The sequence below is a fragment of the Sander vitreus genome, chromosome 9 (assembly GCF_031162955.1).
Source record: "Sander vitreus isolate 19-12246 chromosome 9, sanVit1, whole genome shotgun sequence".
In the NCBI taxonomy this organism is placed as follows: domain Eukaryota; kingdom Metazoa; phylum Chordata; class Actinopteri; order Perciformes; family Percidae; genus Sander; species Sander vitreus.
In genome coordinates this window covers 21,511,829-21,537,384 of record NC_135863.1, presented here as the reverse complement: position 1 = coordinate 21,537,384, position 25,556 = coordinate 21,511,829, and the positions used below count along the sequence as shown (strand labels likewise).

The following is a 25,556-nucleotide window of genomic DNA, read 5'->3' as shown; positions in this document are numbered from 1 at the left end:
ACAGGTCGCCAACTGCTCGTCAATGTTAGCCCGTTTACTTTGCATTCAGCCTTCGAATGTATCTTAGTGTCTGTTTATCTGTTGCTCTGCTGGAACACATTTTGTTTTTTAACTGATGGAAAGCCGCTCAATTCAATGATATTCAGAGTGCTGCAAATACTTAGATCTTAGAACTCTGAATAACCAAAGTGCTTTTATTGTGAAAAGTCATTAGACATCAGTACTGTTAGTTACGGTTTAGATCAAGATTTACCCCGAATACCATGAATGAATAGAAAATATGTTCATGTACTGTGTTTACGTGGGGTAGAAAGGCGGAAAGAAAATTGATGAAATCAACTAATATCTGTTGTTGGTTTGCTTTATACTACCATTGACTGACTGTAAACACATTTTCCAAATTTGTGTATGAATGGGGTCTTATCCTTAAAAACCACTCCTCTGAACAGGATGGCAGGAGACCACAGCATTACCACTGCCGTTCTGACACCCTTAAGAGCCTTTAATAACTGTGTGTTTGGTGCTAATGTACAGCTTTTTTATTTGCTCTCTTGCTTGTGTATCTGTAAAATGAACACTGAGGACACACAGGCCCTTTGAAGTGCACATCCCTCCACAATTTGAACTATTCCCCAGTCCGCATCATGCTCTTTCCGAATCCATAATGACCTCCTGAAAAGCTGGATACATTTCATGGGGGATGCTCTCCTGAGTGCTGTAAAGGTTTTAGGAGGAGTACAATATCTTGTGGGACCTGATGGGGAGCGGTTTTCACGTTTAAAAAGGGAGAAAAGAATGCACAGTAGAGCAGAATTACACAATGTCAATTAGTCTATTCATTTTAGTCAAAATCGACAAAAATGCTGAACTGAAAAAAAACGGCATTTACACTTTTTGAAATTGGTCCACTGACAAATTGAGAGAGCGCTCATTGCACAACATCCGACAAAAAAACCTGTCAAACTTCGGGCGAAAAAAACACAGCAAAATAACGTAAAAAAACCCATAAAAAATACTTCAAAAAATTTAAAACAAAAAACAAAAAAAAACGTAATATTTACTTGCCAGACATGGCGTTTTACTTGCCCCGGGCCATCGGGCAACCCTTATTGTTGAACCCTGGAACCAATCCTTTAGAAAAAGAGAACAAAACGGCAGTCGGCGTCATTAATTTAGAACGGCTTGTTTATTGCTAAGACCATATGGTCAAATTTGAATGATTTACTCGAAATGTAATAACGATAGCTTATTTCACCGTTCAATATCTATTAAAGTGACAGGTGTTCACATGGTAGAAAATAGAAGCTAGCTTCAAGGAGCTCGGTTTGGTGATTCCAGTCGAAGGTCGCTGTGTGATGAATGTCAGAATCACACAATTATCAAGAAATGGTTTTAAAATAGAAGCGTTGTGTGGTAAAAGCCCATCGGTTTCTGCCATGGCTGCTATCTCATCCATCATTGCTCTAGGAGGACTTGTGGGGGAATGTGTCCATCATTCCCCTCTTTACATCCCATCCCATGGACTGCCACATTGTAAATGAGGTCACTACCCTACACTGAACCCCTGTTCATTACACTGCATACGTGCATGATTTGTGTACAAGACCTGACTCAAACCCTGAGGCTGTGAGGAATGAGACCTTGGCTAACCCTGCTGTGTGTCTGTGGGGAATAGGCTCCTGTAGTCTAAATCACATGAGAGTGGCAGCACAGATGGTCATGGATACTACAGCCATCACTAACCACATATATAAGCCATGCTGCCAAGTGGGGAATCCCCATTTGTCACATACTGTAGTGGTTAATAACACACGTCTTATCGATTCAAGTGGAAGCGGTCCCGCATTACACCCCCTTTCTGTGCCGTTTCTGGGTCACCTGGTCCTCGCCTTCTCCCCCTGAAGACAGCTGCAGACTCCTTCTCACACACATATCCCTAAGTCCCGTTACTCTTCCACTGACCTTTTCCAGGCCTTCTCTCTACCAAACTTTCTTTCTCTTCCACTTGGCAGTGTCTTTGAAACTAACACTGCATCCATTATTTCACCCCAAAATGCCACAAGATTCTGCAGGATCAACGAAACACCATGCTACCCCTGGGAACGGCTCGCTTCTCTTCCAAGGAAAAAGGAGGGCATCACGCCGACATTAAGAGATATGTAGTACCCCAACATTAGAAAAGCTGTCTAATTCTGATTGTACAGGCCCTGGTCATTTTTCCGAGTCTGCGATCAAAACATCCAGCTTCGATACAAAAAGAAAAATCAGACCAGACAGAAACCAAAAACAACATATGTTTAGCATAGAGAGGCAAAACGATAACAAGGAGACTTGAATTGATCACAACTGACCATAAAGATATGCAAGATGAACACAAAGAGAAACAAAAAAACAACAAAGAGATGCAGCGCTACCACAAAGACTCAATTTGATCACATGGCAACCATAACCAGATGCAATATGATCAAGTAAGAGATACAAAAATGACAGAAAACAGCCACAAAGAGATGCAAAACGTGTGTCTCTTTCGATGTAGGTGTCTTGCTCCTATGTATGAGGGGGTGGGGGGCCTGGGACGTGTCTGTACCCAGGGGGCCCATGGTCTCATAATCCGTCCATGATTAGGAAGATGATTTCTTTTTTAACTTTTATTTTTCTCACGACCTATATGACATCATAATAAACTATTTATTAATGTTGAGAGTTGACTTGTATTTGTATTGTTATACTGTACTAAAGTGATGCACAATGCATAACTGTCCAGGAAAATCACCAATTACCACCAAAAACTTAATCTTTCCAGATAGAGGACATTAGACTCAGATTTTAGTCATGCTATAAACTCACAAATCCAGCCAATCCAGCTGACGACTCCCTTGTGTCACATCCCCTGAGAGTGGGATTTCACTGTAACCTTGCCTGGGAGGGGGAGAATGAAAAATAAACAAGGAATCTGAGCCAGAGTGACCTCTGATCCGATTAGTATCTCCCAATCCGGTTAAGCAACCTCTCTGATCTGTGTTCATGCTGCATTCAGCTACTCCATCCTACTCTTATTTCCTCACCTCCCATCAGCCATGGAAAATACTCGATGACACCGGTCGGCATTTGCACTCATCTCTGTATGCACACTGAAAAATACCCACACAACACAAACGCAAAGCTACACAGACATGCACACACACGCTACTGTAGCTACTTTCTCTCCGCTTATTGGTTTCCTTTCTGTGCATCACACTTCATCTTCCTGTTCTATCTAGAGTCTAATTACTAATGACCCCTAGAAACACTGTGGCCTTGGATTTAAGAGGCAGAGAGCAGACTGGGTAATTTAATTTACTGTAATCCAGCCACGCAGGGAAAAGGTGACCTTTCTGCAAGTTTCATTTTTGTTGCCCAATGATGCAACTGGATTAGGGAATTATTGCAGGGGATGAAAAAAGTTATCTGTGAAATGTAAGCTAAAACCTCATTCATCCATGAAGTCATCCCTTCAATCACTTATTCATCTTTAGGCCTTCGGAAAAAAAAGCACAGAGGCCAATCAGCTTCCTTGTCTCTGCTGGACATTAAAAGAAGCAGAGAAAATCAAGGGAATGTGCCCTGCTACATCGACAGAGAGCGATGCACCCTCCGGGGACCCGCCATCTGTCACCCTCGCTCTCTTGCACCTCCACACACGTGGAGGTGTCACTCCCCCTCTAAGCCAACCTTCTGCTTGATGTCGTAATAAAAGAGCAGGCCGGGCCAGCCCATGAGCTAGCAGTCTTGGCATACGCTATATGTCTGTCTCCTTTCACTTAGTTAATAAGCTTAAGGATATAGAGGTCAAAATGGATTTTATATAATCACACACATATCTTTTCATGTACACACAGAAACACACACACACAGTTATCTGCTGGCACACAGACATGTTATCTCTAAGACGTGCCGCTGTCAAGATCTCCAAAGTGACGGACAACTCTAGTGATGTTGTTAAGCTCCATTAATGTTGGGCCACTCACAGCAATCACAATACACCATCAGTGGTGGAAAGCCCAGCTGGGACATTCCACCCTCAAAGCATCCAGTACTTAAAGCTTCATGATAGGAGACTGAAAGAATAATTATTTTAGTAGGTTGGAAGACTGAGGGAGGAGAATAAAGAGTTGTGAACACAACACACCAAACCCAATGCCAGACTGCAGTATATCTCACTTTTAAATTTTGGGATATTAGTCTGGAAAATAAATTCACTGAGCCCTGACAGGTCACCAGTGTGTTACAGAGCTACAACCAGAATAAGAGTCATCATTTTATTTTTCAGATAAAAATCCTGAAGCCTTTTTGAAAACTTGGACAGCCCAGTGAGGGTCGAGTGCTTCCAGTCCCTTGTCAATTGTCTCTCTGTTAAAAAAACCTTGCCAGACCACAATGAGTGAAGCAACATGTGTGGGCAGGCTGTGTAAGGATGAAAGCTTGCTCTTAGTTGATAAAAACACTGAATTTTAAAAAGATGTACAGCTTTTTATAAGCTATTAGGAGAACTGCTGCTGCTCTTATAGTGTTATTTTATTTGTGTTGGACTCATATGTGTGTGTCAGCCTACTGTATATCTCTGACTTAAACCCAACCAACCACAGCAGCCAACAGCTAACTGGCCACCCTGATATATTATCAGCTTCATCAGAAATTCCATCAAAGTCCGCTGAAAAGTAATGAGTGGAAATTACACTGTGAATTACACCAAATCATCTCACTACCTCATTGAAATATTAGAACAAAAAGACAACGATGGGTCAAATCGAAAACATATTACAATGTAACAGCACTAAGCTGTTACACGCAGGGGTTTCTATTATTGGTCAGTATCAGTCAACAGAGAGATAAATGAGAACTGTATATACTTGTACTTATGTCAAAAAAGTGTGTGCAGTGTGTGCTATGAGAAGATCAGTGGTGAGAGTATTTTGAATTGTGTGAAAGGTGAGAATTAGGCCCCGTTTACACGTTTTTGAAATGCATTTCGGTGATCCGCAAGACACAAGTGGTCAGCCGAGACACACGTCTCCAGCTGACCACTTGTGTTCGGATTTCGTTACTGCCTACATCACGTCCGCTAGAAGGTGAATGGGCTTAGCGTTATTACGTCCACAATCTCACCAGTCACGTTAGCCGTTGTGTTGGCACAGCTGGAGATATCAAAGTAGGTAGAATCCAACACACTTTCTATCGTGCAAAATGATGGAAGGTCAGGCAACACTTCCTTTAACTAGTCGTACAACGGGCAAGCTATAGAGCGTTGGCCCGCTGTCACAAAAACAACCACGACGCCCTGCACGTATTTTCCAGTGACGTCCTTGTCTGGGACGCATCAGGACGCATTAGCGTTTACACTAACAAATATATGTGGTCAAATGCGTCCCAGACCACCTCAGCAAGTGGTGATCTGATCACAATGTGTCTTTGTTTTTTTTAGCACTGTCCACTTGTAATCTGATCGCCCAAGACCCATTTTAAAACCAAGTGTAAACAGGGTCGTAGAGTGAAGAAGAGCAAGACAAACGGGTGAGAGGAGAACTTCAGAATGGGTTGAAAATGCAGAGAAACAAGAATGGCACCCGGAGAGCGCAGACCTCCGCCAAGGCATGCCCTATCTCACAATGTTAATGCAGTGTGAATTTTCCCAGGCGGGAACTCATTTGTCCGATTATTCCAACACCACAAGAATGCAGCTCAAATGCCCTTACCTCGCTATGTTAACGAAAGTGAAAAATGATGTGTGTATCCACCCCGTGATTTGGATCTGCTCCAAGATTTATAGGGTTCTTTCTTATCCCATGCTACACCCTTCAACCAAGTTTCATGAAAATTGGGCCAGTGGTTTTCCCATTATCCTGCTAACAGACAAACAAACCGACAAACCGAGCGGAAAATATAACCTCCTTGGTGGAGGTAATGAAGACAGGCCTGTAATTTGCTAAGCTGTGTATCATGCAGTGTATGAAACTGAAAAGTAGTACAGACATGTGTGTACAATTTATTACAACTTCACTAAGAGAGACTAGTAGAGAACCTCCAAACATGCCTTAGTATAAGACTTACCACTTGGTTGCGTGTGCGGTGGTAGGGCTGAATGATGGGTAAACCCAGGGGTGTCACCCACTCCACAGTGTGGCCAGACTTGGAGATGAGCCTGGCGCTCTCGGTCAGCCAATCCTGCAACACATGGATGCCAGCTGACGTAAATTGAGGGCAACACACTGTATTGAGGAGCATACTCAGAAAATATTCAAAGCCGTCACCAATCAAGAGTGTGAGTCTGCGTATTTGTTGTGCTTGTAAGTGTGTGTACGTGGACAAAAGAGCAATCAAGTTCAAATCAGTAAGTTTAGACAGTTGGGTGGGGGATTTAATAAATCAGGATACAAATATAAAGAATTTGGAACAACAAACAGAAAATAGCTGTAGCATCGACAAATGATCTATGCATTTAGGTCTGCTGTTCTACTTCCTAAAGCAGCAAACAGTTGCTGCGAACTCGCTGAGAAACACTTGAGAAGTTGTTGATTAACTCTAAATTAGGCTGTGTCTGGCACAGTTTATCTCCAAGAATAGAAGCCCAAACAATGTCCCACAGGTGCTTCCTCACATGTGCAGGCACACAGAGAGCTTTAGGAAAGATATATATGTCCTAGCAAGTCGAGGTAGCAGTCTGGCCCAAAGCTGCTCCATTCATTGTCACCTTCCTTCTTATATGCCCAGGTACAATAAAATGAAGAAGAAGCATGAAAGCAAAGAAACGGGAGCGAGACATTAGCTAGCAAGGTAGTGGGAGAGATTGACTGATCAATCAATAGATTGATAAGAGGCAGAGAGAGAGTGAAGGGTGGACAGACAGCGGGAGCACAGTTTGAAGAGAATGAGTAGCAGTGTTGACAGAAAAAAATGGGAACTGTACAGAGTACGTAGGCGAGGTCAGGGATGACAGCCCCCCGTATTAATCAGCTACCTCTCTCATACTTCAACTCACCGCTGCGAAATACAAGAGGATGTGACCTATTTAAAAGCAGCAGGTGCAAGCACGCATGCACGAATGCGCACACACGCACACCTCAGACTGGGCCATCCCCACACATTCCCCAAAGGACACACACACCAGCAGTGGGTAGTGTTTCTATTTGCTCGCCAGACTCCTCTCTGCCTGTGGAGATAATAAACAACCCACCACCAGGTGCAAGTCCTAAATCTATAAATGGAGTCTATGTGATGAATGGCCACCGTTGCCAGGGTAATTGTGAAGTAAACTAGTCATTCATAAAAAAATAAATATCATCCTGTATGGAGTCAGATACTGGAGTAACATTTTGATTTTTCAGGTCTTTGCTAATATGTTACTCAGAACAAAAACAATGTATTTTTTTTTAAATCTCTTCACACTGTTCAATGTAAACCCAATTTAATATTAATTATTGGCAACTGCGTTTGTCTGTAGACACATTTTGCATGTTTAGCTGACCTGCTGTGCAATAAATAGGTTACACTCTCAATTAATTGGAATAATTTAAGTTTGAGTGTTAGTTGACCATTGTCTCTAATTTCCCCTATTAAATGCATGCATGGGAGTAGATTCAAGTACAAATAGGAGGAGCAACTGTATTTTAGGACAATATGTTTACTGAATGTCAGCAATTAGTAACACACAAGTGTGAGTTTATATTTCAGGTAATTTGTTGGATGAGAAAATGGTATGCATTTGACTTCATGTTGGTGCAATGAACCCACCTGGATCTCTCGGGTCCCTGTGAACATCTCCTTTAAGCCACTGAACACCATACGCACCAGGTAATGAGATGCATCCCATACATATTCCTGGAAATACAACACATGATTATACTGGAGTATTTTTTCACACATTATCTTTTTGCTCCACTGCATTTCTCATTAAAACAAACTATATATTGTTTTGTCCACTTATCTAGGGATTAAATGCATAATGCAAATATAAGCAATACAATTTACAGCACTGAATGAGCGTGTTATATTTATTATACTATTACATTGATATGATCTCCTCCTCGGTTGAAACTGCCTCATCCCCCCCATCCTTCCTTCTGTAATCACTCACTATTACATCCCCCTAATTCCCTGTTTAAACAATTAGGGACATTATGCAGAAGTCATTTAGCACAATCCTCTGGCTGCGAGATGGTAGATACACTGACAGCAAGCTCATGCCGATCCCATCTATACAGACGATGAGATTAACTCAAACTATAGTAAGGAACTATATAGCTATTTAACAAATGATAAGCACTACAGAGCTGTAAGAAGATTAAATGCCTCCATTCTCCTGCCATGGTGTCGTTTTCATGGGTGTGCCCATCAAAGAACCATTTATGTCCAACGGAATCAAAGTGCAGTGGTTCTAAACTAAAAATAGATTTGTGCACAGGATATCAAATATACCCATTGTTCTATTACACGCCTGACCTTCCCTATACAACCATGCAATATTGTTTTTCACCGCAATAAGATAATACATAAACTTGACTAAAAGAAAGTTGTAAAGCTTATGTTCTTTACATTACATGTCATTTAGCTGACGCTTTTATCCAAAGCGACCTACAGTTGCTATATATGTCAGAGGTTGCACACCTCTGGAGCAACTAGGGGTTAAGTGTCACGCTCAGGGACACATTGGTTGATGTATTGCAGTGGGAATCGAACCCAGGTCTCCCACACCAAAGGCATGTGTCACATCCACTGCGCCATCACCACCTTGCTCCATGCAGGTCACTTGGAGACAGTGAGGTGGGACTCTTAATGTCAACTTCAAAGCTACTGAAATCCCTTTGGGTGTACGAGCAAATGTGCTGAAATGATATGCAGTCTCTGTCCACTGTGTGATAAATGCCTTCATGCACATGCAATGGAGCAACAATATCCAAGGAGGATGGTCCTCAGTCTGGGCTCAATGTGTGTGTGTAAGAATGTATAGCCTGAGAGGAAGACCTAAGGGGAGCCCCATAAAGAGGAAATCCTATGCTAAAAGGCCACTCTGTCATACCCTACTGATGCAACACTCAAAATAAAACAGCACATGCAGTGCGGGGGAAGCCCCCATCCACTGCCATGACTGTACCTTGGGGAACTCCTCAATCTCCTTCAGTCTTTTTTCTATCTGGAGGCGTCCCCCGTAGCGCGTGACCCCGTACACCACCGTCATTACGGTCTGTTTGACCACCTTCCTGTTGATGAAACCCTCCAGGACCTGGGCAATCTTCAAACCACTCTTTGCATCCCGCACTCGGAACTCCTCCACCTGAAACACGCGGACATGTTGAAGGTTCAATGTTCATGTATAAATTACATGCATGCAAATGTCAAAACAGCCTCTGTTCAAAAGGTGTCTTTTGGAGAATATCTGAATGCTTATCCACAAAACTTTTAAATGCAAGACTGAAAGCGAGAAACTTAAAATATATTCTCAATGGCTATTCTGTCACTCACTGTGGGATATCGTGAATCATCTGAATATTAACAGCTGAGCAACTGCACTGTGCCTTGCAAATGAAATCAACCGCAGTTCAGTTATGTTGTGCAACTCCGAGCCAATGCAGTTCAATGAAAGGAACAAAAACAATGCAAACCAAAAAGCAGCCCTATGGTGCTGACCTGCTGTGCTACTCCGCTGTACACATCCTGGGGCACGTCACAGGGCATGAGGTTGACTGATGTGGCACCAATCACATCTCTGCCTAGAGCAGCGTAGTGCTGGAGACCATTACAGGAGCCGTCCTAGAGAAGATGTGGAGAAAAGGAGAGGAAAGATTAAAGTGGCAATGAGGAGGAGAGAACCCAGACAGAGAAGGAATTACAGGGATCGGCACAGATGGGGAGAGGTTACAGGTGAACGAAACAAACAGATGATTTCAACATTGAGAAAGTGAAAGAACAAAGAATCTGAAGAGAGGAAACAAGGGAGAAAGGGCAATATGAAACACATGAGCATCGGCTCAAGAGATGAGAAAAAAAGATTTGGTTGAGGCAGTTTATAGCAACATATTTCCATGTCCCGCAGCCCAAAGCCACAAAGTGAAGTTTGCACTTAATGCAAGGCTATCAAACCATCTATTAGCATCTTTAATTAAGTGCATAATTCAAAGCAACACCTGGACTGGATTTGGCATCAGACAGAGGAAAGTCACGAGGGGTGTACACAATTAACTGATGATCAATTATTCTTCATTCACACTATTATTTTTTTTATTCTATTTTATTTAACAGTGTCTCAATCAAAAGTGAAATGCTTTAAGCTGTCCACCAGACTGAGTTGTTAAAATGAGATTAGCTGTAGCTGGGTACCGGCAACATCCCCATGTTCAGCTCTAAAAAAAAAAAAAAAAAGCCTAATAAAAATAATGCAGTGAAGTTGGCCACATTCCTGCCAGCTGTCAAATTGATCATTTTTCCTTTCCATCAAAATGTGGCCTCTGACCTGAATATCTTTCTACTGTGTCTATACAGTTTTGATGCCTTCCAGTCGGGTTTTCGACCACACCACAGCACTGAGACGGCTCTTGTTAAAGTCTTTAATGACATCCACTTAAACACAGATAGTGGCAAAACTTCAGTCTTAGTATTACTTGATCTCAGTGCTGCATTTGACACGGTCGACCATGACATATTACTAGACCGATTGGAAAACTGGGTTGGCCTTTCTGGCTCAGTAGTAAACTGGTTTGAATCCTACTTAAAGAATAGGGACTACTTTGTGTCTATAGGTAATTATGCATCTAAGCATACAAATATGACCTGCAGAGTTCCCCAAGGCTCCGTTCTGGGGCCTCTTCTGTTTAACATCTACATGCTTCCTCTGGCTCAGATTATGGAAAACAACAAAATAAGTTACCATAGTTATGTGGATGACACACAAAATGTACATAATCTTATCGCCAGGGGACTATATTCCAATACAAAAACTGACTAAGTGCATTGAACAAATTAACGACTGGATGTGCCAGAACTTTCTTAAATTAAATGAAGAAAAAACTGAGGTGGTTGTTTTTGGCGCAAAAGAGGAACGATTAAAAGTCAGCGCTCAGCTTCAAACGACAATGTTAAAAACAACAGACGAAGCCGGAAATCTTGGTGTAGTCATGGACTCAGACTGGAATTTCAACAGCCACATTAATACAATTACAAAGTCAGCCTATTATCACCTTAAGAATATATCAAGAGTTAAAGGACTTATGTCTCAGCAGGATTTGGAAAAACTTGTCTATGCTTTTATCTTCAGTAGACTTGACTACTGTAACGGTGTCTTTACAGTTCTCCCTAAAAAAAAATCAATCAGACAACTGCAGCTGATTCAGAACGCTGCTGCTCGAGTCCTCACTAAGACCAAGAAAGTGGATCACATCACTCCAGTTCTGAAGTCTCTACACTGGCTTCCTGTGCCTCAAATAAATTGATTTCAAAATACGTTTGCTGGTTTATAAATCACTAAACGGTTTAGGGCCAAAATACATTTCTGATCTGCAACTACAATATGAACCACCCAGATCGTCTCAGACAGGTCTGCTTGCTGTCACCAGAGTCAGAACTAAGCAGCGTTCAGTTTTTATGCTCCACATATGTGGAACAAGCTCCCAGAAAACTGCAGGTCCGCCGCAACTCTGTTCTTTTAAATCAAGGCTGAAGACCTCTCTTTTTGATGTTGCCTTTTAAATAATTGTTCATTTCTTATACTGCACTGTAAATTTTATTCTCGTATTTTATCGATTTTTTTTTAAATCGGTTTTTAATGTTTTTAATGTTTTATGTAAAGCACTTTGAATTGCCCTGTTGCTGAAATGTGCTATACAAATAAAGCTGCCTTGGCTATATTGCAGGCTGTCAGTGTGCTGAAGTGACAATCAAGGTCTGTAACTTCAAATTAAAAGTTTCTCCTTTTGACTATTTAGATCCTTTCCTTTATTTATTTATTCATTATTGTGAGTACACATTAATTAGTGTGACAGACTTCAAAGCTGCACAGAGTGAAAACCTTGGAGCCATTGTCCTTTCAAAACAGCTGCAAGGAGGAGGAAGTGCTAAATACTTTTGGCCATACTGATTACACTGCATTTTATGTATATTCTGTTCTAATGCTTTTTCTCTTGTCTTATTCTTTTAAATATGTGTAATGCCCGGAGTCAGGAAAATGATTGCCACTTGCATTTTTATTGGTGTGCTTTAATTGAATTTGCCATTACTATATTCAATAATTTCTATTGTATATTTTATAAATCAATTAAAGTGTATAAAATGTGCATTCCTAAAAGCAACATAAATGAGAGATATTTTTCTTAAGTGCAAAATAAAAGCTTCATTATAACAAGGCTATTAACAAAGGCCTGAGGAGCAGACAGTGTTGCATTACTCTGAAACATTATAAAAGCCTCAGATCACAAATCACTGGATTCCTGACATAAGCAGTGGTGGAATGTAACCAAGTACATTTACTCAAGTACTGTACTTAAGTACAAATTTAAGATACTTGTACTTTACTTGAGTCTTTTCTTTTCATGCCACTTTCTACTTCTACTACACTACATTTCAGAGGGAAATATTGTAATTTTTACTCCACTAACCCTAACCTACTACGACAGCTTTAGTTACTTTACAAATTAAGATTTTTGCACACAATACATGTGTAGTTTATAAAATATGATGTTTTATTAAAAATTAAACTACCCAACAATATAACGGCCTACAAGTCCAGTTGAAATTATTAGACCATTAAACACAGAACAGTTTGGATCGTTTCCAGTTTCTAAAATGTGAATGTGTTTTTTTCTGCATTAAGTACTTATACTTGTAATACTTGAGGTACATTTTCACGATGATACTTACATACTTTTACTTAAGTTACATTTTCAATGCAGGATTTTTACTTGTAACAGAGTATTTTAACAGTGTGGTATTAGTACTTTTACTTAAGTAAAGGATCTGAATACTTCGTCCACCACTGGACATAAGGCTGCGCAGTTAGCGGGCTTCATAGTGTAGTAAATAAACATCCAACACTGGCATTATTCTAGAGGATCTGTCTGTTGCTTTGGTTTGTATCCCAGTACAGAATAGATGTGGTCTGGTTGGTAAGATTAGGGCTACAGGTTTATGACAGATAATATAAAATGGCCCCAGATGGCTGGGGAGGTCTTGCCTTGTTAACTTTAATGTGCCCTATAAAACAGCATTATAAAGCATGACTGAATGACACACCTTATTTTTAGACCAAAAGTGATTGTCAGATGAGTAAATTCCTCAGTATAATCTATTCTAATCATTTTATATTTTTCCTCTTTGTTTCACCCGAGTAAACCTTTACATTTTTGGTTAGCAGTTGAATATCCTATCAAAGAGCAGTAGACCGATGCCACAACGATGCACCACAGAGGGCCACAAGAAATCCTTTCTTCCTGTGCGGCATCACACTCTACAACTCATCTCCCTTATGTCGAGAGATGGGCAGTAGAGACACGAGGCTCCAGCCACCATTTCACCTCTGGTTTGTTCGGTTTCTCTCTCCCTCTATTGTTATCTTAGACTTTTATATTTGCACTTTTCCAACTTTGTATTGCAAAGTTTTATCTTATATTACCTTACATTTGTAGGCGATCGAGCATATGTTTCAAATCGCTATGCAACTCTGTAAACAGATAAATAATTGTTGTTTTGCGGTACCTGGTGAACAGGAAAGTGAGAGATGAACTGCGTTGGATCGGGAGATCTCACAGCGTTGGCTAGCTCCATGCAGCAGGACAGAGCCTGCCAAGGCTCATCTGCATTCATCCACCACTTCTTACCCTGAGAAAGACAAAGACCAGCGCATGGCACATTATCTTGCATACATAAACACTATGGGAAAAGCATTTTCACTTTTTGTTTGGACAGATACATATCAGATTTTGTCACTGCTTAAACTGACCATTCCCCCAGTAAGACAGAATATGCTATAATCTGCATATTTCAGAAATTTTAAAATAGCAATTTTTGTATTTCTGCTAAATGTAAAAGTGTGATAAGTTCTAACAAGAAATGCTATGTGGAATTTTGAATGTATGGTTGGACTAAGCTATCAATGAACAGCAAAGAGCATTAAAGACCAACTGACATTGAGAGGGTTGTCCGCAGAGTCCAGTACGTCCTCCATGATAGTGTTGGCGTACTCCAGCCGTCCGTCTAGTGAGCTTCTCTTCTTCAGTCCTGTCAGATTGACTAAGTGGATCTTTAGCCAGTCCAGTCCCTTCGGACCGAGGGGCTTCCCCTCTGCAAACACAAGCACAGCCCGTGTGACATCACTTCCTAGGTGATTAAAGTACGGAGGACAGGGGTAGGTACGTCCCCGGAAGTCCATGTTGTGAGGGAACCAGAAGATCTCATCCCGCATGTGGTTGGCGATGGAGAGTTTATACAGAGCGTCCATACGCAGGCTGTGCATCTCACTGCATTTCTTTTTGGCATTAATCACCTCCCTCTTCATGTGGGCTTTCTCAGAAGCGGTGTAAGTGGGATCTTGGGCATTGTAGTGGGGTATTTTAGGGGCCTCTGACAGAGGAGGAGGGATATCTAGCTTATCACTGCCCCGATCATTGAAGATAGAGATAATAATATCCAACAAGGGTTTGTTGATTCTCCAGGCACAGTTGCCCAGCTGGTTGAGAGAGTCCAGGACAGCATGGAGGTCCTGGCATTTCTCCAACAGCACGTTGTGTTGTGTGGCCCCTTCCACTGTGCGCATCAGCTTGGTCGGTGTCAACAGGTAAGCTCCAAACTTGACAGATGTCCAGGGCACAGGAGGGCACAGCATTGGCATCACATAGGAGTCAAAGGTCAACTTGGTCTCCATGGCCTCCTGCTGCATCTGAGTCAAGATGGGGTGGGGTTTGATGAAGCCGACCTGGAGGGTGAAACACCAGAAGAAATCCAATCAGAAGCAGAAATGAGCAGACACAAACATGTATTTGAATGTAATTTCTGTAAATAAATTCCAGTGGATGAGATACATATTCTGTTTCATAGCAGTTTAAATCATAACTGACAAGAAGAACAATGAAAAAAACTCTTCACTGAGTAATGAAACTCAAACAACCAGGCTAAAAACTGATCAGATCACTGACCTTCACAAAAGAATATATGATGATAAGAAATTGTAACTCCCTAAACCTCCACATTTAACAGGTTTGTCCCATTGTCATTGGATTAAAAGTGGTCACTGTAAGTGGTGCTTACATACTGCAGCTTCCGCACTGCAGATAATCCGGTGGAACGTTCTTTTCTTTTATTTAATGATATGAAACCCCTGTCAGGAAGTTAGGGTGGCCATGACTTTGATGTGACAGAATCACTGTGACCTAGTTCTAACTTACATGTAGGACTGGACATAAATACCATCATGAGAAAAAGATCCAGTAACCTGACAAATAATACACCTCCACCTTGCCTGCAGGAGTCAGACTATCATGCTGTGCTGTAAAAATCGTTCTCAGCTCCCCTGATGGGTGAAGACCGGAAGAAAGGGGAAGGGGAGAATAAGAGCAAGGAAGAGGGAGAAAGAGAGAGAGATAGGGGGTGGGGGAAAGACCTCTCTCTCTCTCTCTCTCTCAAAGGGATTAGCCTATTCATCTAACTCGACTGTTCCTCCTGCCAATTTACACAAGGGGGAATGGTCTTATAATTCACACTCTGGAGCTTCACACTGGGTAGGTGGCACGAGGCAATAGGCTTCTGAGTGACAGATGGTCTTCTTGTCCAAAGTGTTGACTTTACTGTAACTGTGCCTGTCACAATGAATATGATAATTTGATTTGACTGATGGAATGTGCTCTTTGTGTTTTATTTTTTTAAACCTTTTGAATATTTTACTCAACGTTCGTTTCCCAGGAAATCCCTTTAAGTATGATCCTTGACCATTTTTCCACATAAATCTCAGATGAAAGGATTTTCTTTTGGTCTGGGCTAATGCTCATGGATCCTGTTACCAGGTTATCAAAGCCCTTTCTATTTGGCAAGACCACTTTAGTACAATCGCTACCAACTCCAGGTTAGCAGACTCCGTTGATACCCCCTGTGAGAAAGGCCTGCACATCCACTGTACCTGCCGTGTGCTACGAAAGGTGTACATGTGGTAGAGGATGGGGATTAGCTTCCGGTCGAAAGCCGGGTTCAGGATGTCGCTGTTAATTTTGAGGTTCTTGACCATCATATCCACCATGTAGGTGCCCAGCTCCAGGGTTACTATGTATGGCCAGTGGGTCTCTCCTCCCTGCAGCGTGGGCCCCGAACTCTGGTCCGTCTCCAGCTTACACCACTGCTCCCTGGGAAGGATGTCATACTCCTGGGAGGGAGAGAAGAATGGAAGTGGGTTGTTTTCATTTATTGATGATGGGAATCGTCACTCATCACAATGAGCTACAGTGTTTGGAAGGCATGTCGAGAGAACCAAAGATCTCAGTTTTGATATTCAGATCTAAAAGATTTTGTCAAACGGGCACTGTTGTTTTTGCGATCATATCATCACGGATATTATCTCATCACAACAGATTTGAAACAAAAGTTGTGATTTATTTTATTTTGCTAATCAGAATGGAGAGCCATGTACTGTGTTATCACATATAACTCGAGCTGAAGCAATGAACTGCAACGTCCTTCAGTTTGCACCTTTGTAGGCTTTGCAGTACAGTAGATACAGTATAGTCTATATCTTTTATTGTGGAATCAAAAAAATCTCAATCCGGATTGACAACTACATTCAAATCATTTGTTTATGTGCTTTGTGTAATTGAAAACAGAATTATTTGATTATGTATGACATCCCAAATAAATAGTGCATGCAAAAGAAATCTTGCTCCGATAAACTAACTAAATGAACTAAAAACTAAATGAACTAGATACGTTCTCTTTTGCAACACCCATAAGAAGAAGTACATGAAGTACGAGAAGACACGTGGAGCATGATGGTTCCTCTACCTTTGTATCTTTGGCCAGCAGGTCTGTGTAACCGTTGTAAATGTTGCCCAACTTTTCCACCATCTGATTCTGGTGCTTCTGCCGCACAGAGTACTTTGTGTAGACCCTGTTGCCCAGATCACTGGCTAAAATCTTCAGTGACTCTCCACTGGGAGGCATGTTGGCAACACTCTGAAGAGGAGGACACAGTTCAAAACGTCAATCAGAAGAAAACAATTCATGAAACATCTGTCACAAAAAGCTGATCTTTTTGCCAGATCTGATTCACTTTTAATGAAAAAGGACTCCTTCAGTCAGAGGGGGAAATCAAAGTGAAAATGGTCTTTTCAGAATTAACATCAGATCATGTGTGTTTGTCTGTGTTGTAAGCAAAGGTATGTGATCAAAGCATGCTCTCCTTTGCTGCCAAAGATAAAGCCTAACGCTTTTGCAGCTGTTGTCACTGTCAGCCACTTGATTTGTGTTTTGTGGTGTGACATCACTACAAAAGCTAAATATATATATATATATATATATATATATATATAAATAAATAATGTTTCAGTAAAGCCGTCATCAATCAAATCTCTTTGACTCAAACACTGACGAGTGTCCAAGATTTAACAATCCCAGACTTTAAGGCATTTCATGGAGCGGTAGGCTGGGCTAGGTGGTTTGTATTACCTGTATCATGATGTCAACATACTCCATATCCTTCAGCACACAGAGGTAGGGATAAAGGTTAAGCCTGTAGTCCTTGGTGTTGGTGTTAGCCAGGATAATCTTACTCTCCCTCAGGGCCTGGAGGAGGATCTTCTGCCACTGTGCCCGCTGATCTGCCAGCAGCTCTCTCTGAAAGGACAACACAAATGGAAGTCATCCTCATCTCGTGACAGTGACTGCCAGCGGGAAACCCTGAACGAATGTGTCAAATAAAATGAACAATCCTGCACCGATGCTCTTTTATCACATACTGCATGAACCAAATCATTATACATTGTGAAGCAGTAGATGGGCCGCCTCTTGATGGTCACTCGATGTATTGTGAAGCATGAGCGTGCATTCTATTTGATGGTTAGGTTTGTTTGGCCCGGAAACCTCCAGGTGGCAGGGACAAAAAGAAAAGAAAAAAAAAAAGAAGAGTATCCTTCAGAGAGGAATACAACTGGGCCACAGACTGATTCATCTAAGACTAAAACTTTATCAATGATAAATCATCAATCGTCATTCACATTCCAGCAGACTTAATTTATAGGAATAGCTTGACAAATGAATAGTTTGACAATTTGGGGAATACTGTAAGCTTAATATTCGATTTTTGCCAAGAGTTAGATGAGAAGTAGAAGTATGAAGCTAGAGCCATTATGCGGTTAGCTTAGCTTAGCACAAAGACTGGAAACAAGGGCAAACAGCTAGTCTCGCTCCAAAAGGTAAAGGGAAATCTGCCAACCAGCCCATCTTATGCTCACTATTTAACATGTTATATCTTGTTTGTGTCATGGGTACAAAACACAATGTAAAAAAGACAAGTTGTGGTTTTACGGATATTTACGTGGACAGAGCTGCTTCAATTTTCTATGCTAAGCATATCGCCCACTGCCTTTAGCTTCATATTTAGCACACAGACTAGTGTGGTCTTGATTTTCTAATCTAACTCCTGGCAATAAAGTGTATTTCCAAAAATGCAAACTTATTCCTTGACAACAAAATCAGGAACCTTAAATTTGGGTCTTTTAGCTTTGCTAATAGCGTAGAAAATATAATGTGGCTGAAGATTTGATATGAAGATTTTTCTGTACTGCGGCAATTATATTAGCATTTTATTATATTTTATTTCACAAGCACAGACTGCATCATTTGGTAGCCATATATAGTATAGTCTTAATTTCCTTCACAAAGAAAAAACAGCCAGAAGGAAGAGACCTTAATATCTTTTATTGGTGGTGATTATCTTTCTTTTTCATTTTAAATTAGACATCCATTTAAACCAACACTGTTCTGAGCTCTCACATTGTGTTACATATTTTGATCTAATGTGTTTTTAACGTGGGAGAAATCCTGTTATTTAAGCCTGCGGCCAGAACAAGCACTTTACTTTATTTATCTGGTGCACTATGATCACATTTCTAGCTTCTTGAATTTTATGATTGACATAAGACGTCAATGGAAAATGGAATTCTGTAGATGGGTAAGCAGGTTTGTTCATGCATGTACATGAGCCTGTGGAGGTATTGTGGTTATACGTATGCTCTGTGCACGACTGTGTGTGTATGTGTTCACTCTTAAGGTGAAGAGCTTTTACCCAGTCTGACGGAAGCAGAGGCACAGACTGGAGAGGTGACTCTGCATTCTCTCCGGAGACTTCCATTACAATACATTATTATTCTGCCCTGCCCGTCTGTAAATGCTTCCTGACCACCAGGGACTCGCAGCCTGCTCGCTTCCCACATAGCCCATCTGCAGAGGCAGATGAGCCAGACTGCACTGTAAATGCCAGAGTTGGAAAGAAGGCACACCACAGGAATATGTTTCTTCCTCTAACCTGTCTGTCCTAAATGCATAATATTTAAAAGTTTACACCAGAGAAAAATAGAAACTTCACTCACAGGAAACAATAAAAATAAATGTTAACACGTCATCACTACGTTAATGGTGTTATATTAGTATAATCGAAAAGACAACTGCCAACTGAGCTAGTGTTGGGTTTTGCAGGAAATCTACAGGATTGTTGTTTAAAGGGATAGTTTTGATTTGTTTTAGGTGGGGTTGTATGAGGTACTTATATATGGTCAGTGTATAGTAGATGGTGGTCGGCACGCCCCCAGTTTGGAGAAGCAGGCAGGAGTACCGACACGGAAGCTAAGCAACGTACTGCTGCGGACGGGGTCAACAGCAACACATATTTTTTTTAAATCCGAACTATCCCTTTAAAAAAAAAAAAAAAATTACAGCAACAACACTATTGTAGATACAGGGTACCAATTATTTCAACCAACCAGTCTGTCACAATTAATCCGACAATAAGATTTAGAAATTCCATAAGTTGTACCTCTAGTATATTTTAGGATTTAAGGTTGGGTAGAGATTTTCAAAACCTAACCACCTATTATTAACAACTCCATAACACACCATTTTTGAAAGTATTTGCAGATGTTCAGCATCACAACTATAAATCCACATTTCTAGCAGTTTAGTGTATTGAGAGTGTGATGAAGATGAAGAGATGCAACAGGTGGGTTTGTTTACCATTTTGGCCATGTTTTCAGTGACGGGCTTGGCAGCCTCCACAGAGTCGATGGTGATAGTGCAGGACTGTTCAATGCGCAGCTGATGTTTGAAACGCTCCTGAAGCTCCTCCTGAGTGAAGTCCAGTTTGGGGTACTGGTGGTCTGACCTCTAAAACACATGCACACACACAGTGATTTAATTGTCACATGTTTCCGTGGTGTCAATAAACATTTCTTAAGCAACATTGGTATAAAGTGTACGTGAAAGCAAAGTTTAATAGTCCTCCCATATGTCTCTCTGTCTGTAGGGCATATTAATCATCAGATTGGCCGTATGTTTATTCTGTTAGAAGAAGAAGAAGCTGGTCTGAAGCCAAATCTGGGATCCTACTGTACTGCATGGGCCGCAATACAGAGACAGACAGACAGACACACACAATTTTTCAATAAAAATGGAAATAATGATGACAAAAATGATCATTGCCTCCAATACAGTGAATCATATCGCAATTGCAATATCAGTCAAAATAATTGCAATTAGATAAAAACCTCACATTGTGCAGCCCTACCTGAGAATAAGCTTTCCCTGAGAGGATCAATTCAGGGCATGAGGTAACGTAAAGAGAGCCTTTTCGGGCCAGTGAGCAAAGGCCAAGTCATAAAAAAAACATCTCAGTCTGCTGCCAAGCGAGCATACAACCCAGTTTCAATCTCATAAGCTTTGGCTCAGTATTGCAAGAGAGCAAACAAAGAGTTCATTACTCTCAGTTTATTATTTTCAAGATTGTCTTGAACATTCAATGGCAGGTTGGCAGACCCGCAGCTCCAGAACCCAATCGCTGGGTCAATCACTGGGTAAATCAAAACGCCTTGCTAACAGACCTCTAATCCGCTGCTACTAACATCTCTGCAGATCAAAGTGGTTTACACTGACAAGGTTACCAACTAAGCGACAGACTTGTACGACATTGCCAAATTTCAAGTTAAAAAAGGCAATTATTGTTTGTGACCTTGTCAAGGCAGGGGATGAAGTACTGCAGTAAGAACATTTATTAGCTCGTAGACAGCCGACGAGATAGACTGTAAATCAGGCCTCAGAGAGATGGAGCATGGACAGCAGCCAGAGCCAAGCTTAAGGTAGTGTACCACATGAATTACTCACCAATATTACAACTTCAGAAATGAGCTAAGAAGCGAACACCACATTATCAGTTGACCAGGCGAAAATGTGCTGGCTGACACGATAGTTTTATACAAGTACAAACTTGAAGCTTCTAGTGTACAAAGAAAAGCAAGAAGGTCTACAGAAAGGACTGTGCTGCAGTATTGTTAAAGTACAGCTGTGCGATTGTATTTGAATACTTTGTAAAAACAGAATGATGTCAAATTTCCAAACTTATAATGTTTTTCCTTGTCCCTACTGTGTCAAACCCACAATGAATTCACTGGATGGATTGACACGATTTGACCAGGAGACTGAGGAGGAGAACATAGGCACACATACCAGCTTCCAGATGAAAATAAAAATCAAATGAAAGAAAACCACACAATCTCTGATGACAAGTTGAAACTAGATCAAACTGCATTTTGTACGAGCATCAGCTTAATCAAAATTCAATCTCACAACAAAAAAAAAAAAAAAAAATATTCTAATTAGATTGTGTGTCTGCTGCTAAAACTGATTCAAAATCCCCCCGGAGACCATCCAGTCTGCTCCTCTGTTATCTAGTGGACCAGTTATTTGGACAGCCTTTCAGTCATTAAATCAACCTGCCATAGAGTCACAGTCATAGTCGGATAGCAGCCTTACAAATGCAATCAGAGGCAACAGTAATGGAGCTGTCACATTTATCACATTTGGCCTGTTTCACATTTCACAAATTGGCATAGTTGCACATACACTCTTAACTAGGGTTGGGCGGTAATACGGTATACCGCTGGGTCTAAAAATAGCAACGTTATCAGTTTCAATACCGTCATTAAAAAAAATAAATGCAATGCACTTATATAGGATACAAGGATTAAATATTAAATTGTGGTGACCCACAAGTAAGACTGAAAGAGACATTCACCAAGGTACTGTACCTTTAAGGGAGAGGTGTTATGATATGAGTTCCGGATTAACGGCTGAATTATGTCAAACGACGACGGTGGTGAAAATGCTGTTGCTGCGGCGGCGCCGGCCGCTGCTAGCGGCGCGGCTAATGTCGGTGCTATCTACGCAGCCACCATCAAGTTACCGGACTTTTGGCAGCCAGCCCACGGCCGTGGTTTCAGCACATCGAGGCCCAGTTCCAGCTGAGAGGAATAACACAGGACGTTACAAAAGTATTCCCACGTGGTATCGACCTTAGATGCATCAACAACAGCCAGGGCTATGGCGCTGTTAGAGGCTCCTCCGGCTAACGGCAAGTACGACGCACTCAAAACATTCCTGTTGGAACTCTTTGAACTGTCGGAGCTGGAGAAAGCAGACCGCCTGCTGTCCCTGAACGGCCTTGGCGACAGCAAGCCGTCCGAGTTAATGGAGAGGATGCTGGCTGTGCTGGGCTCGGCGGATCCCTCATTCCTCTTCGCCCACATTTTCCTGCAGCAGTTTCCAACACCTGTGCGCACCGCACTGGCCTGCTCCCCCCTCGCTTCCTCCAGAGACTATCGGGCGATGGCTGTGGAGGCAGACAGGATTTTCCTCGCCAACTGGCAGCAGTTTGTGCACGCGCTGCTGCCCCGCTTGCACTCCACAAAATATAATTTATGTAATTATGTGTGGTTGTCATCACGTGACAGTGTGTCATAATTTTTAATTAGTCACGGTAATACCGTATACCGCGGTAAAATAGGGAGGAGGTTTGACGGTATCAAAAAATGGATACCGCCCAACCCTACTCTTAACATAAATATACATGACCTGCTGACTGACTGACTGACACACACACACACACACACACACACTCTCTTCCTCATTAGATATTTTACAAGAGGGGTATTAAGCGGGGTTTATGCTTCTGCGTCGGCTCTACGCAGAGCTTTCGAAGTAGTCTAAGTAAGTGGCCTGAGGTTTATACTAGGGCTGTCAAACGATTACATTTTTTTTAAATCGCGATTAATCGCTTTAGTTCTATTGTTAATCGCGATTCATCGCATGTTTTATCACAATTAAAATTCTATTATTTTGCATTTCAGAACTGTTTTTAAGTACATAATAACAATGGAAAGCAATTCTTACCAGTGTATCTTGATTGGGAATCGAATGCAAAGAAAGGTGACTTTATGAACTTGACTATTATTTATTTACTGTAAACAAATGTGTGAATCTGTCATTATTACACAATTCCTACAAGTACCTAACCTAACTGAGATGTAACACTAACACTTTGCTTATACAGTACAAACAAAATGGTCCAAAAACCAGATGCCACAGCAGGACATTTAACCTTTACATTTTTAACAAGGATTGAGAACAATTGACTGAGATGTAACACTAACAACCACCATTAAGGCAAACGAGTGCAAAGTCCAGCCAGAGTCAATATAGTGTTTAGTAACTCCTAAATAATGGTGATTACTCACTTACGTCCAGTGATCACCGGTTAATGAGACAGCGTTTGCACTTGGCAGCAGTTCCAGTTTAGCTGCTTTCTCCGTGTCATACAGGCCGTGTATGGTGAAACTACTGTCCCCCTCGATGGCAGTGTATAAGACGGGTCAGAACATGCCAACCGTAGCACTTCTTTAAGACCCGAGTCCTCTACGATGCTGACAGATCTGCAGTTAGTTGCCACCCATTTTGCAAAAGCTTCGATTTGGCTTCGGTGATATTTTAATTCGGCTTTACACAACGTGCATATGGCTTTCGACTTGTCTACTGAGCCGTCCGGGAGTTTTTTTAAAAGAAAAGCGCCATTCAGAAGTGTGTTGCTGCTGTCTTTCTCCATGCCGGAAGCCTGCCTGCATTCTGCAGCAGTGTAAAATAAATTAATCGCACTGCGTCGGCCCTTAATCGCATCGCGATTAACGCGTTAACGCTGACAGCCGTAGTTTATACTTGTGCGCTGGTGTCTGCGTCGTTCTATCATATTTCTTTAAGAGAATAGCAGGGGCGACATGTGCATGCTGGGTAGTGTGTGGTAGAGCGAGTGAGAGAGTGACGGGGAGCGAGGACAGACTCTGGAGGCATAGTGGGAGAAACAAAGAAACACACGATAAAGTAGACCAAACATATATGTCACTCAGAAAGAAGACAAATATGGCGCAAGTATTTAGGCTAAAAATACTGCTATTGAATAAAGAGCTGTTAATGAATCATATGAGAATCAGGAGGGGAAGGGAGGTAGGAAAAAGCAGGGGAGGGGTGAGAGGCCAGGAAAGCAGAGGAGCCATTAGAAAGCAGAGTTGGCTCACTATAAATAGGCCAGGGCCTGTCTGGCTGTGAAGGGGTGACGATCAAATCTTTCGTAGTCACCTTCTGACAGCTTTCCCAGCTCTCTGGTGCTACTGAAAAAAATAGCTTTTGATCTGTATTTATAGCCATGCATTATCACTTTAACATAAAGCCCCATGCGGTTTCTAAATATATTTAACTCATTTCTTTAAATGATTTTACATTGAAAAGCCATTCTTTATGAAATGCATGTCATAGATGCTAATTCTACATCTCATCTTTTTAAAGTAACACAAACTGGGGTATAAAATTGCTGATTACGACGAACACCTGCCATCCCAAGATTAGCATGTAATAGTCAATTTTACATCCACTGAAGCATGAAGACCAGCAGCCAACACTTAGATGTACATTACATGTGTTATGATGACTTTAGTGATTCAACCGTCTCTATTTAGTCAAGCACCTGGTAAGTGTGTTGTCTATATAATGATGCATGCTAAAGCCCATGCATCTCTGAATGCTCAACTTAAAGTTAACTTTGGAAAAACCGATGCTTACTGCCAGGCCCATTGATATTTCTCTGCTAATAATACATCCCACATTTTTATTCCAATTTACACTGATGACACTCAAAATATATATATTAAAGCCCCTAACTACTTGAATTTAAATCTGAAGTATTTAACATACATTCTTAATTTGTATTTATTAAAAGTTTAAGAGTTAACAACTAATCTGCCACATACCCGCTATATGAATGTGGTTTGATCAGATTTGATTGACAGTGGTCTAGCAGCATCAGTGAACAACCCATTGACTGAAAAAAAAAATATTGCTAAACTGTGATTGGTGCACAGAAATACATATATACCTTTTTTTCTAACAGACCCCCAACCCACTACCAGCCAGTGGGAAAAGCAAGGACAAAAACTGTGTGTTCATGTAGGAGACCATCCCTCAAAGTC

The 25,556-nt window shown here is 41.3% G+C and overlaps 1 protein-coding gene across 2 annotated transcripts in view; it reads right to left on the bottom strand.

The window, feature by feature from the left end:
* polrmt (polymerase (RNA) mitochondrial (DNA directed)) overlaps positions 1–25,556 on the bottom strand; it is a 54,065-nt gene that overhangs the window by 18,027 nt on the left and 10,482 nt on the right. For both annotated transcript variants that reach the window (XR_013502522.1, XM_078259265.1), the window contains exons 6-15: positions 20,227–20,376; positions 17,665–17,832; positions 17,002–17,172; positions 16,130–16,369; positions 14,147–14,932; positions 13,717–13,839; positions 9,661–9,783; positions 9,128–9,307; positions 7,768–7,854; positions 6,088–6,201 (exon numbers count right to left, since the gene is read on the bottom strand). Coding sequence is in view for 1 of the 2 variants with exons in the window: in XM_078259265.1 (XP_078115391.1) it covers positions 6,088–6,201; positions 7,768–7,854; positions 9,128–9,307; positions 9,661–9,783; positions 13,717–13,839; positions 14,147–14,932; positions 16,130–16,369; positions 17,002–17,172; positions 17,665–17,832; positions 20,227–20,376 (2,142 nt within the window). In the remaining variant the exon portion in view is untranslated. The remainder of the gene's footprint in view (positions 1–6,087; positions 6,202–7,767; positions 7,855–9,127; positions 9,308–9,660; positions 9,784–13,716; positions 13,840–14,146; positions 14,933–16,129; positions 16,370–17,001; positions 17,173–17,664; positions 17,833–20,226; positions 20,377–25,556) is intronic.